At 35.7% G+C, this 13847-nt stretch overlaps 1 protein-coding gene across 12 annotated transcripts in view; it reads right to left on the bottom strand.

Moving 5' to 3' along the window:
* The window catches only part of LMO7 (LIM domain 7), a 129493-nt gene that overhangs the window by 26604 nt on the left and 89042 nt on the right, over nucleotides 1-13847 (bottom strand). For 7 of the 12 annotated variants that reach the window (XM_048933289.1, XM_048933288.1, XM_048933284.1 and 4 more), the window contains 9 exons: nucleotides 13230-13520; nucleotides 12853-13053; nucleotides 11682-12401; nucleotides 10152-10181; nucleotides 7404-7521; nucleotides 6142-6284; nucleotides 4443-4863; nucleotides 3512-3835; nucleotides 287-401 (listed from right to left, as the gene is read on the bottom strand). In XM_048933289.1, the coding sequence (XP_048789246.1) occupies nucleotides 287-401; nucleotides 3512-3835; nucleotides 4443-4863; nucleotides 6142-6284; nucleotides 7404-7521; nucleotides 10152-10181; nucleotides 11682-12401; nucleotides 12853-13053; nucleotides 13230-13520 (2363 nt within the window). The remainder of the gene's footprint in view (nucleotides 1-286; nucleotides 402-3511; nucleotides 3836-4442; nucleotides 4864-6141; nucleotides 6285-7403; nucleotides 7522-10151; nucleotides 10182-11681; nucleotides 12402-12852; nucleotides 13054-13229; nucleotides 13521-13847) is intronic. The other 5 variants (XM_048933294.1, XM_048933295.1, XM_048933291.1 and 2 more) reach the window with 4 other exon arrangements.

A 13847-nucleotide genomic window follows, 5' to 3' on the forward strand; every position in this document is an offset into this window, starting at 1 on the left:
TCTACAAATATATGCAGAGAAAATCTTAAAAATAAGCTGAAAGGAGCCACTCATACCTTTCTCACGTCATAAAAACCTTCTTGATTGGAAAAATGCCTTTTAATATTCTGACAAATCTATTTCAAGAGATGAGGCCTGACCAAAATATATTAGTAAAAAAATATTAGTTTTTCAATTGCCTACCTGAGGTTTTTGAAACATCTGTAGCATACAGTAAGTACACAGTTCAGAAGCCTTTGCAAACTAAATACAAGAATGAAGTTTGTGCAGTTAAATAGACATTTACCTTCTTCAACTGTCTGTACTAAGGCCCCTGAAGAAGTCCAATTTGCTGTAAACCCAAAGTTCTGACTGTAGCCAGGTCTCTGGTTCATACTGATTCTCAATTCACTGTACTGTTCCTGAAAAATAAAACATGACACTACAGTATCTGGTATCACAGGAATCTAAATGAGGGAAAGTTTATCCACTAAATAAGCAAGGCGACTCACAATCTGCACTTTAATCATCTATTATTAGCATCACTGACAAAGGAAACAGCATTGAACTCTGTTAACTAACTAGGTTTTTTTTTTTTTTATTCAAATGGATGTTTTCAGTTTTCTTTTGTATTTTGTGTTCACTTAAAATAAACTTAGCCCTACATTTCTCACTTCAAATGCTTTATAAAATGATGCTACAAAACATAGTGTGAGGAAACTAAAATATTTAAAGGGGTCTCTATGGACCACCTTGTAAATTTGTGGAATTCACTGCTTCCTGACAGATCATCAGTAAAATACAAGTATAGAAAAAAAAGCCAAACCATCATCAGTATCCTTCAGGCTCAATGTTGCATCTAGATTTACTTGGGTGAACAATCAACTTTTTAATTTTGTGCCAAATGCTATGAGTTATCCATAGATTTTGTCATGGAGCACCTAGTAATTCAAAAATTAGCTAAAATCCAGTTTTTCCCAATCTAGTGGAATTTCAAGATGCTTTCAAAACCAGAATGAAACCTGACATTCACATTTTAAACTACAGACATGTTTAATATGGAATTGGAATATATTTTGGAACGCTTGCGTACAATCTCACAATATATTATAAACATGTGGTGCATACATTAACATTTTAATGTGAATTCATTAAAAAACAATTGAAGTATCTAAATGCACGCTATTCACTTCATTAAAAAGAAATTGATACTGTTAAAAAAAGGAAAAATACCTTAGATTTCTGTCAAACACAATAGATATATTCCAGTAATGCAAACACCAAGAAGACCCCACACACTCACACATGCACTAAGTGTACATTTACATTTTAGTCACCTAGTGAACTAATCCTCTGAAATGATGGGATTCATTTTCTCCAACTGCAAGTATTTATAAGTTTATACCCCTACTCCATTCCCCAAGACTTCTCTGTCGGTCAAAGCACACAGAGAACAGCTGGAGTCTCAGGACAGGAAGCAGCCAAGGGAGGCTGTTGAAGCATCCAAGCAACGGATGCAGAAGACAGCAGTATTTCAAGGCAATAAACCTGAGGTTTATCCTTATGTTACAGGTAAATTCAAGCCAAAGCACTCCTCATTACAACTCAGGGTTGAAACTTCCAAGTCACAGAGTCATAGAATGGCCTGGGTTGAAAAGGACCACAATGACCACCTAGTTTCAATGCCCTGCTATGTGCAGGGTCACCAACCACCAGACCAGGCTGCCCAGAGCCACATCCAGCCTGGCCTTGAATGCCTCCAGGGATGGGGCATCCACAACCTCCTTGGGCAACCCTGTTCCAGTGTGTCACCATCCACTGAGTGAAAAACTTCCTCCTAATATCTAAGCCTCCTCCCCTGTCTCAGTTTAAAACCATCCCTCTTGTCCTATCACAAACAGCTCCTAGCTTGCAAAAGTTTCCACACTGAAATAGACCTCCTGTTTTTTCTATTCATATCAACTCCTTAAGCAAGTAACACAACACGTTCACAGGTATTCTACAGACAGGTGAGCACAGTAGACTGAAGCATGTACAAAGCTTCTGAATTTTGAGTGTGTTCCTGGAAATTACAATCATTATTTTTTATTTCCATCACCCCAACAAAGTTATTTTTCAAACCTACCTTGTCGGAGGAGTAATGCAACTTTGCATAGTGAGCTTCATAATTTGGACAGGTCATCTCCAAGATACTTAGTACTTTACAAACCTGGCATTATTGCCCTGATTGCCTACTGAATTATATCAATTTCTCAGCTCTGGCAATGATTTACAAACATGCCAAATAAAACTTGCATTCCTTAAGTTACAGCTTGTATGATGAACAACACAAGTAGCTTTTTTTTTTTTTTTTTTTTTTTTTTTTTTAAAAACACATTCCTCATTTACAGGCAGGACATTTAATATCTTTGTGACCAATCATAGAGGAAAAAAAAAAAGAATTTAGTACATTTTGCTCTCATTTGAAGTGATGAAATGAACATATATCTAAACTATGCTTTCACTGATTAGAATTGCAGTTTCTCTGCCTTTTTTTTAATACAATACAAAAAAAAAATTAATAAAACAGTCATGATCTCTTTCCTCATTCAAAAATCACAGTTTCAGAAAAGTATAACTTGAATGCAATTGCTACGGAGTATCAGTACTATTAAAGCATTCCTTTTTCCACAGGTGATTAAGAAGGATGATTCAAAATGACTGAATGTAGAAAAACACAGTGTGTGATTTCAGTGATCAGCATCCAAGGTTTTATGATCTCCAATAAAGCTACTGACAATTCACTTGTACAGCAACATCAGGAATGCAAAGAACTCATCTTTCATTTGTCATTGGGTGTAAATGACATTAATACATATTGCAGGAAGGTGGTGACAATTAGAGCTATTCCTGTTCATTTTCCAGTGTGATATATGAGATCACTTGAAGTAGCACCAAAGCACTGAAAGAACCAGCTCGTGGATAAGCGTGTACAAAAGGCGGTGATTTCTCTTTAAATTCAGTGTGAATAACAATTAAAATAATTTTAAGTGTACAATTGCAAAAACAAAAAAAGGCTTAAGTCACAATTGATGGTAAAGAAAAAAAAAAAAACCAAAACATTGTGATATTAATGTTTAAGGCTAGCCTTTGAAAAGCTGATCTTTATTTTTCCACCACCAATTTGCTTAAAAGTGCAAATGAATGCTACAGCAGCTTAGACCATTCACCTATTTGACATGCTCCATTGTGAACACAATTAGCTAATTGGGAAAGTGCCAGAAATCTCATGGTATCAAACTAAATATTTAGAATAACTATTTTTATTTCTAATTTAATTTCTAAATAAAAGCATAAGACAAGTAGAAAATAGGAAAAGAGCTCAACAGAAGAACCAGTTATGTGTTCTTCCCAAATTCTCTTTCCTGTGAATTAAATCAAACAGAATATTTTCTTACCACTGAAGAATATTTGCATGAGATATAACGGCATTTATTTATTTAAACTCTGCTGCAGCATCCAGTTACACTAAGTGATTGATTTCCACACTTACCAGGGATTTTGAATTGTCATGTTCTGACAGACTCGCATTTTCTGCAGAAGATGCAAGTGAAACAGAATCAGGAGGAGAACAATATTCTGGTTTAAGAATACTATCTCCAGCATCTCGGTCTTGTGACTTTACAGGTAATGTCAAACTAGGAGTAGGTGTTGACTTAACACCTTCTTTTTCCTCTTCTTCCTCCTCACCTCTCCTTCTGAGTACACTGGTGGAGAGAGAGTATGTGGAGTCTGGTAGTGAAAACATGCTGCTGGTTAAAGTTTGAGTTCCTTTAGCTTTTTCCAATTCTCCATTGTATTTCTGAGCATCATCCATCTAGAACATAAATGACAGTTTGGTAAAAATTGTTTTTAAAAGTTCTTAATCTTTCAGCAGTATATTTAACAAAATACTCCTCCCTTTCACACAGCTGCTAGTCACTACACTTAGTAATGTACTCACTACTAATTACCCACTTTTAAAATAATAATTTAATAATATCAGAACAATTTCTGTGTCTCAGTGCTTTACTGAGCAGGCAAATTCTAGGCGGGAGTAAAGCTTCAGTTTCAAAGTCAGTAGAGCCAAAGAAATTTATATCAACTGAAAATTTTAATTTAACATTATTGGTAGACATTTCAGACAATTATATCAGACAAAGGCAGGTTTTCTGATAAGGAACAATAAGGAGATTTGTTAAAAGTAATAAAAAGATTATTCCACCAAAAGTATTTTTAGACATATTTCTAGAAGCTCCTTTAAGTACATAAAAACAATTAAATATGTAACACAGATAAGGACAGAATTGCCTACTCTGTTAATACAGCCTTCAACAAAAAGCAGTAGTGCCTTTTGTTTTGTTAAGGAGATCATTAGATTCTACTGTTCAATGAGCCATCCAAGACATTCAACATTTACAAATTTCAGAACTAAAGAATTTTACCGTGAGCGACCGTGGAAGTGAGGAGATTCCTCTGGAGTGGACACCAAAAGGTCTTGGTGTAACCACAGATGTTAACCTGGAGGTATCAGTTTTCTGGTAACTTCTAGGGAGAGAAGCTGAAACCTGAGCTGACCCAGTTTGAGCATTCACCGAGTAGCGAGTAGACAAAAGAGCTGAGCTCTGCTCTTCCGCCAGGCTCTTTGAGACAGCAGGAGCCTCACGCATGGCAGAGCTCTCTGGGTTTGGTAGATTCTCCTTGCTTCTCTGTGCAGCATACTGGCTTTTGCTGTCCTTAGTGCCATAGGAAGTTTCTTCCTCAAACAGGTAATCTTTCACTGTTGATCGTGTGGTGGGTGCTTTTTCTTCAGTAAACACATCATCAGTCAGTGAATATGCCCATCTGCCATCATATTTTTGTTCCCTGTAAGACAGAGCTCATTAAAATACCAAAGTGAATTGATGGACAGGTAAGACCTAAGGCTTTTGACTCCTAAATATTCACAACAGAGCATAATCTGAGAAACACATCCCTGATAAATTGAAATGAATAGCATTATTTAAAAATATTGATTTTCTAATATATTTTAAGTTCATCTCCTCACCCACACATACCCATTTTTCAACACTTCCATAATGCTAAGGCATGTTACTGTCAAATTAAAAGGTTGCCACCAAGACAGCAATCTCTTTGTAAAAATAAGTACATAATAAATTGAGCTATTCAAGTTGCATATTCTCAGAAATTCTGATTTTGTCAAGAAGAGAACGTAGTGAAGGCCACCTGAACCACATACGTACTTCTGTTAGGGTGTCTACTCTCTTAAAATGCCATACTGCACTTCAGATAACAAATTACAGGGTGTTTTTCTTTAGTTATGTTTTTGCTATTTGATCTCACCAAAAATGAGCAACAATAAAAGAGATAATCTTTACCATGTAGTTTTCAAATTCAAGATGCTGGCAATATTGGACATACAATACAGTTTGAACCCATATTTTCCTTCAAGAGACTATAGTTGCTGTCCTCATAAATAAGACAAAATATTAAGATTTACCTAAGCTTTCTTTATAAATATATACCTTGTGCATATTTCCTTCACCTCAGCTATTCACTCACTTAAAAAAATAAAATAAAATAAAATAAAATAAAAAAAAAGAATCAGATTTAGTACTGCAATACTCAATTTGCACTTTTCTCTCTTCAGAGAGTCTTGTTCTGTAAATGCCTAGAGGCAAAATTGGGGATAAAGAGGAAAACAAGTAACGAAGTTTACAGTTCCCTGAGATTCATAACAGCTCTGACTATATTTATCCCCTGTTACAAAGAGAATGGCAAATAAAACATTAGAGGGAAGAGAAATAGTTAAGCTAATCCAAAAATAAAAAGGAAATTAACTAGATTAATTTTCTATTGTTTTAAACTCCTTAAAGTGGAGACAAATACTGACTTCACATTCATTCATAGCTGAAATAAAGAATCACAGAGCAGAACTGTTTAATACTCTATGAAAACAATGTGTTAGGAGACAATATTTTGCTCTTCAATTGCCTAGATTTTTACACTACAATTGGGAACTAAAACTGTTGAGATTTCTAAAGCATCAGTTGCAACTTGCAAGTAAAAACCATTGAAGAATTAAAAGGAAAATAAAAGTCAGATTTAAGTTCTACAATTTAGTACTCCCATTAGGGTAATTACCTTTCCTGCTGCATTTCTTTCAGTGGCTTACTACTCCTATCAGAAACTTCAGAGGCTCTCCTTTCTATTTCTTCTCTTTCTTCCTTTTTCTTTTGCAACTCTGAAGTGAAGCTCTTTCTGCGATTCTTCCATTTTGCTAGATCCTACAGGAGTCACATGAGTGTATAGAATCAGATTTTCTCAAGATCTTGCAAGCCCACTGAAACATCCCATCACATGCTATCTGGTGCTCCAATTTTACTTGTATGTCTGTATCAAGGCCATTTTTTCCATGCACTTTCCCTCTAATAGATAAGTGTGCTTTTTTTCCCCTTGACATTTTCAATTATGCTCTAAAATACATCACGCAACTACACAGAGTTGAAAACAAATATGATAGCATGTGAATTTATTGGTAGACTTTGGACGTGGGAATTTTTTTAATCATTTAAATTTTCTAATTGCCAGTATGTTACCTTGATACATCAGCTTGAGAATATTCTAAATTCAAAGCAAACAAACAAAAAAAAACCATAGAAATAGATATCCTATGTCTGTAAAACCACAATGCAAACTGGCAATTTTTTCCATGAAATACCAGAGCTAGTTAAGGAAGTACTGAATTTTGGAACTGAGATGATTGAGATGCACTAAACAAACAGCTATAAAGTGCTTTCTTAATGCTCTGTTTTTATTTTCAAACTTAACTTGGTAATCATTAGTAATCACAGATCTTAATTAAAAATAAAAATAAAAAGAAAAGGTCTTCAGATAACCTTACAATCTGTGCAATGTTATCATGTCAGTTTATAAGCTAAATTTAAGAGAGAATTATTGGGGAATAGGAGCCTCAAGAATTTGCTCAAGGAAATACTATTTCCTTCTTCTCCCGAGGGATCAAGTACTCAGACATTCCAAACATTTCATTAAAAAAAAAAAAAAAAAAAGTATTTGCAAATTTCAGACAATAAATGAAACTGTGTCCTAAATTTTATGTCAGCAAAAATGAAGCCGGCAGACTTTACTGTAATATCACACTATATACAAATCGTACCCTGAAACACTGATCAGAAACTTGGAACAATATTAAAAATAACTTCAATTCTGCCTTAAACAGATAATCCCCTCTCCCAAAAAACACTCATAGTTACATGAAATGCATCAATTCAGAGCACAACCACAAGTTACCACACATGCCAAAACCAGTTTTCTGGGGTACTAAACGTTGGCAACACCCAGCCCTTTGGTAGGACACATCAGGAGGAGTGAAAACTAGTATTTACTTCTTGCCACTTTAGATCTTGCTCTTGCAGCTGTTCTTTTATCTTTTGTAGTTCTTCATAACGGATTTTGCGCAATGACTGCTGCTCCTCTGCACTGACATCATTCAAAGATTTACTCCTAGAAATCAAAAAGTAAGAAGTATATTCAGCTTCATAACATCTCAGCTACAATCACAAGATTCACAAGTGAAACCTTCGAGAGAAGGAGATTTCTGTTAGTACAACTAAGCATTCCTAAGTGTTATTTTAAACAGAGCAGGAAATATACAGGCAGCTGAATGAGCAAGACTGGGTTGGGACCTACTGCCAACCCTGAAGTCAGTAGTTGCATATTTGAGCAAATAAATTCAGATTAAGGAAATTACCAGGTTCTCGCTAACAATTCCCATTTAATTCCTTATACCTACTACTACTGTTTAAACTTCTTTACTGACCTTGCTAACCTCTTTTGCCTAAAAGCCTTCCCCACTCCCCAGAGCCAAACTTTCCATTTCACTTTTCAGCAACAGCCTTCAAAATCTTCTCCTATTCTTTCATTTCTTAGAACAATCATAAAATCAGGTCAGTTACTGATGCACATTGCTAAAAGAGAAAAGTGATTTACTGTTAAGTACCCAGATCAATCATGTTACAGGCCCCACTAGCCTACCATTCCTTCTCAAATCTCTTTGGTACTTTCAGTCTAAGTTAGGAAAGTCTATCTCAAAGTCATCATCTCATAATTTCTTACACATGTCAGCAAGTTTGCCCACAAACTCCTACTTACTAGTTCACTGTAACCTCAATTCCTCAAAATTCACTTCCTTCCCAATACACCTGGCTTCCAGCCTTTGCAGTTGTCTCTCTTATTCATCCATTTAAATAGAATAACAAATCTTTTTGTTCAAGTGTAGGACAAGACTCCTACTCATATTTGACCTCAAATCTGAGATACAGCTAGTAACATGCATATGTTTTGTCAAAAGGCTCTGTGCTTTTTGACAAAAAGAAAGGTAGATTTCTGATTATTGTTTTTCCTCAAGACACTTTCATTTGTATTTATCCGGACAAAACTTAAAGGATGGAAAGATATTAAGATAAGTTCTAATACAACTCAAAACTGCAGCGCTTCTTTGGTATGACAGAAAAGCAGGTTAAAATAAAGTGATTCATCACAGGGCCTTGCTCTAATCTTCCACATACCAAGAGAGCTCTGAATTAACAAAGAGTCTCTTTCACTTCCTCCCAACAGGCCCAACTTACTTATATTCATAACATAAGACTTCAGACTTTGCCCTCTAGAAAAAAAGTCTAGGGCATTAATTCATTACCTCTGTTTGCTTGTTTATTTTCTGAATGGGAAGAATGCCAAATTTAGCAAAAATCCTAAGGTCATTTTTGCAGAAACTCTTTCTTATGCAGTTCTCTGTCACAGTTAAGTCATACCGCATATAGAAATGGCTTAGGGTAAGCATTTACACCATCCCAAGTTCACTAAAGAAAATTTATATGACAAGGATTTCCTTGTTTTTTACTCAAGTTTCTATACCTGCACTTGAATTTCTGTATCTGCTTGAAGTAAATTAGGAAAATCTAGACCCAAATAAAATATAACCTAATTAAGGGTACATGTTAATTTCTAGTCTACTCTTAACTTCAAAGATTTAACAAGTAACTGAGTCTCCCTTCACTGACATCTAACTTCTTCAGGAACTTTTTGTTTCTCCTGGCAGCCTGTAGTCATTTACCAGGTTTTGCCTCTGGGTGAAAAAAAAAGTACAGATGAATAAACATACAAACATATTCATATATATGTTTACTTTTCTTTCCTCTTCAGAAAATATAGAGCACCATGCTTAACTAAATACTTCACATGCCATCACGCATGTAAATGGAAAATTTCTCTTTGAGCCACGGTAAGCTGTAAACAAGCTTATATAAGTTACCATAACTTAACATGGCACTACCCAATCAGTTCACCACTGAGAATACAGTAACTGCAAGTCTAAAAAAGTCCATTAAATATTCAGAAAGCCCATCACTTTTATTAAAAACTTCAGACAGATAACCCTGAGAATACTCTGTTCACATTATTTATCTACTTACTTACTTTGGTTCAACTCTATTAAGACTTTACCTTTGGTTCAACTCTAGTAAGACTGTACCTTGTCAGAACAAATTAGTTAAAATAATTCTCAAGTCTTACTAGAGTTTGTATTACCATCACAGCCAAAATGTGCAGTGCAAAGTAATAAACAGTAGGTCAAATGATTTTGACACTCATTTAAACTATCAACCAAATATATTAAGTAGCAATTTTTACTCTGGGAGTCATTTGATATTGTATTGCAACCTATTTCAAAACAACAGTTTTTTCAGTCATTCCCATGATACACATGCAGGTCATTAACTACTTTCAGGATTTTAACTGTGCTGCTCTTGAAAAGAAATATTTACTGATCTTGCTTTACATTACCTGAATGCTTTAGAGCCCGATTTAAATATAGAACACCATGTACTTCAGATAGAATATTAGAGCTATTTTCGAAATGCCTGATAACCATAACTAATACAATCCTAGATGTCTGAGGACTTTTACCGAAATACATAGCTTTTAGTCTTATATTTGTTATGTAAACTGCTCAAGCACAGAACAAAGCAGCATGCACAAGTTGCTTCTAGCATGAGTTTTTAGCTACCGTGCATGCATGCGAATTTAAACAAGAGGCAAAAACAGCATCATGATCTTTCAAGCTTTTATGAACTTACCCTTGCTCATCAGAAAGCTTTTGAAACAGTCTGAGAAATTAGAAACCAAAAAAAGAGAAAAGATTCAGTGTTTTGCTTGAAACTCATAACAACATTCATATGAGCAGCACACCAGCACCCTCACTAAGTGAAGGGGAAACTGTGAAAGCCTGAGGATCAGCCAGCATGGAGTAGCACATTAGCGATCTCACACAAGTCAGAAGCACATCAGGACTCGCATGATGTGTAAATCAGGCAGAAAACTGACAAAACAAGGCTGCAAGTTTTCAGTGCTTTCAATTTAGAAAAACAGCATGAGTAGAGCCTTGTTTTAATTCTGCATCACTTATTCCAGTGCTGCTAAACAGCACATTTGGAAGATACTCATTTCAAGAAATGAAAATTAAAGTCATCCCTGAGTCCTAACAAGAAGCCTGGCTCACAAAGGCTGTTTCCTTGCTTATTCAGCCATCTCTGATGCTAAATACAAGTCATATATGCAATTGATAAAACGTCCTATTTATACTTTCACACATTAACGGAGAATCATACACATTCCGTGCGATTCAAGGATTTTTAGCATTCTTGAATATGAGTATTCTACTGAATTAATGCTTTGAATGTGAAATTATTTCAAGCGCTTCAGAAATATTCCTCAGTGAAGCCTGCACTTTGTTAACAGCATAAACCCTAAAAATTAAGTATGATGACATCAAACTACCACTTGCAACACATAAATATCTTAGCCACAAAGTAAGAAGGCACAGCTGGTGGAACTGCAACTTGCAATGCCGTATTTTCAGAGCTAAGGAAACCCCTCCAATCTTCCAAAATACAAAATTTGAAGAGAGTTAGGTAGGTGTTTAAAAAAGACTTCAGTCAGAGAAGAAAAGTGGGGATACACCAAAAAAAGGATTAGAGAGAAGTATTAATCAGGACTATATAAGATACAAAAGCAAAGGAAAATATTGGTAGAATATGCCACCATAGAATTAAAAATTATGTGGATGCACATCTTACATGCGTCATGACTTTGGATGGGCAAAGGAATACTAATATTTTTTTTAACCTCTGGAAACATCTCTAGACTGCAGTAAGACAATTTATAAACATTTTTAAACTCAAGTGCAAGCAATAATATCATAAAGTTCACCTCCAGAGTTTGTCATGGAAGCATCCATATGTCGCTAAAGTGATTTTCCCAATTGCATTGTGGGGGGAAAAAGAATTCTACCCCCAATAGCCTTTTGAGTAATCAGTATTCCTGCTCAAGCAAGGAAAGAAATCCATATAAAGCTGTGTATGAAGAAACTATTGTGCGTTTTCTCTGGAATTGCAGAAAATCTGAAACTACAAGAACCATCACAATTTTTGTTGAAAATATGGTATTGCAGTCATAAGCTTCTATTGAAAGCAAACAAAAAGCTTGTCCAGAATGACACAAACAAACTGCAGATTTGTACTCTATGAATGGCTTAGCACAAGACGATACTTTTCTGGATGGAAACAGTTCAATTAACTAAAGCAAATCCGTGCAGGACACAACCTGACCTCTCCACCATCTGACGTTTCTTATGTCTAACTTTGCTGGCCTCCCTGATCGCTTCCCACTTCTTCCAGTCTTCTTCACTGCATGGACCTGGGATAAAGTTTACTGGTTGCATGTTGCTTCCCACTTTCCAAGATTCAATTTTGCGTGCCAGCATATCGTCCCTCTTATGGTGGGAAGATGGCGACAACACTCTACCACTCCTCTTTCTTTCCTCAGGCACTGAATCTTTTTCAAGTAAACATAGAAATTTGGACCGGATTTCTTCTGGAAGACTCCAAGGATCAGGAAAGAGCGCAGGGTGGTACTTGTCAGGAGCACCTGATAAAGGAACTTCTTTTTTCTGAGAGAGGATTTTACGAAATATCATGTCATCTTTTTCCAAATCTGGAATCACAGGTTGGCCTTCCCGAGGTTGCAGAATTATTTCACCCTCTAGAGGAGGCTCCTGCTCAGAGAATTTTCTGAAATACTGGGGATCCTGGAGAACAACGTGGTTCATATGGAAGGCCCCAGTCTTGCGAACAAACAAGTCATCGTTTTCTAGATCTGGGTATGGATATCCATTTTCAGCATCTCCTTCATCATCACATCCTGGTATAAAGGAAATATTCTTTCTACATTTTATGAGCCTAGGGCCAGAAGTAGGATCAATTTTGGTCTTTGTTTCAGAAGACAAGTAGTCAGAGTATTTTTGCAGGGCCTGAAGTAACAAAAACTGACTGAAGCATATAAAACAAAAGGAAGGAAGTTAAATATCATTAACTAGTAAAAAACAAGCAGATCATAATGTATTGAGATATACATTTGTTTTAGATTTGCAGTATCCTGAGCAGTATAATTACACCACTTGGCATTCACCACCACTAACTAGAGCACAGTGCACATCAACCAATGTAAAGGTAGCAAGACATACTGACTTGCCAGTAAACAACACACTTCATGCTCACAGACAAAGCCAGAAACCCTATAAATCATGTTATCCTTTCACATTTACAAATTTCAGAAGATGACCAGCAACCTACAGCTATAGTAAAAAATAAAACAACAAAAAAAGTAATAATAAAAAAGAAGCACAACATCACAGGATGCAGTTTAATTTCATTTAGCTGTTGCATATCCAGACAGTTCTTTTTGATGCAACAAGAGTACAACTCATGCAGTGGTATGAACCTGGGCTGGTCAGAAGCCTCCAAGATTTTTCCTTCTGTAATCTGTGACAATGGGCTTCCCATATATTCAGCAGTTGGCTTATAGTTTTGATCCCTTCTGCTACTGCTATTCCATTCGAAACTTGGTCTTGGCTGGTTAGCAACAAGGGCAGAGCTTTGTTTGTAAGCAAAATTCATATCCTCAGAATCTGATTTCTTTCTACTGTCCAGCAGCGCAAGAAAACACAGGGAAAGAAGAAAAAGTGCATGCACTTAGTAAAATGCATAGTGTCAACAGTGCAACAGTTGTAATGAAAATAATATTTCAATTATTTTCCTCAAAAAAAAAAAAAAAGTTTTGCACACAGGAGAGAAACAAGGGCATGCATAAAAACGCACCTGAACCCTTGAATCTCTTTATACCAGGGTTTGAAAGAGGATTTTCTGATTTTTTTCCATAGCAATTCTTCTTCTGGAGTCCAAAACTTAGGAAGAAATTTGTCAAAAGGAACCACTGTATTTGATGCTGAAGAACTTAGCTTGCGAAAATAGAGATCATCTTTTTCAATGTTTGGGATGACTACTTCTTCTTCCTCATCCTCATCGAAATACCCAGATAATTCTGGAGAAATGTTAACTCCTGGTTTGTTTTCCACTTTAGTATCCAACTGCCTCTGTCTCCTCTGGTTACTGTTCAAAATACCCAATCAGTTAAGATATTTTAGGAGAAACTTAACAAAAAGAATGCCAAAAAAAAAAAAAAAAAAAAAAAGCATGCTTTTTGGCTCAGGAGTTCAACCTTGTGAATAAAAGCAAATTAGTTCTCAATTCCACCACTGCAGTACCAGAAATAACAAAAAAAAAATGTTAAATTGTTATATCGGCATCCTATCACATCTGACAAAAATTTGATAGAAAAGGCACAGTAATCTATCACCTCTGTTAAAATGCTGATTAGAAGGCTAACTTTATTGAGTTATCGATGGACTGCAATTTAGGTAATAAAACAGTTACTCG

The sequence above is a fragment of the Lagopus muta genome, chromosome 1, assembly GCF_023343835.1.
Source record: "Lagopus muta isolate bLagMut1 chromosome 1, bLagMut1 primary, whole genome shotgun sequence".
NCBI classification, from domain to species: domain Eukaryota; kingdom Metazoa; phylum Chordata; class Aves; order Galliformes; family Phasianidae; genus Lagopus; species Lagopus muta.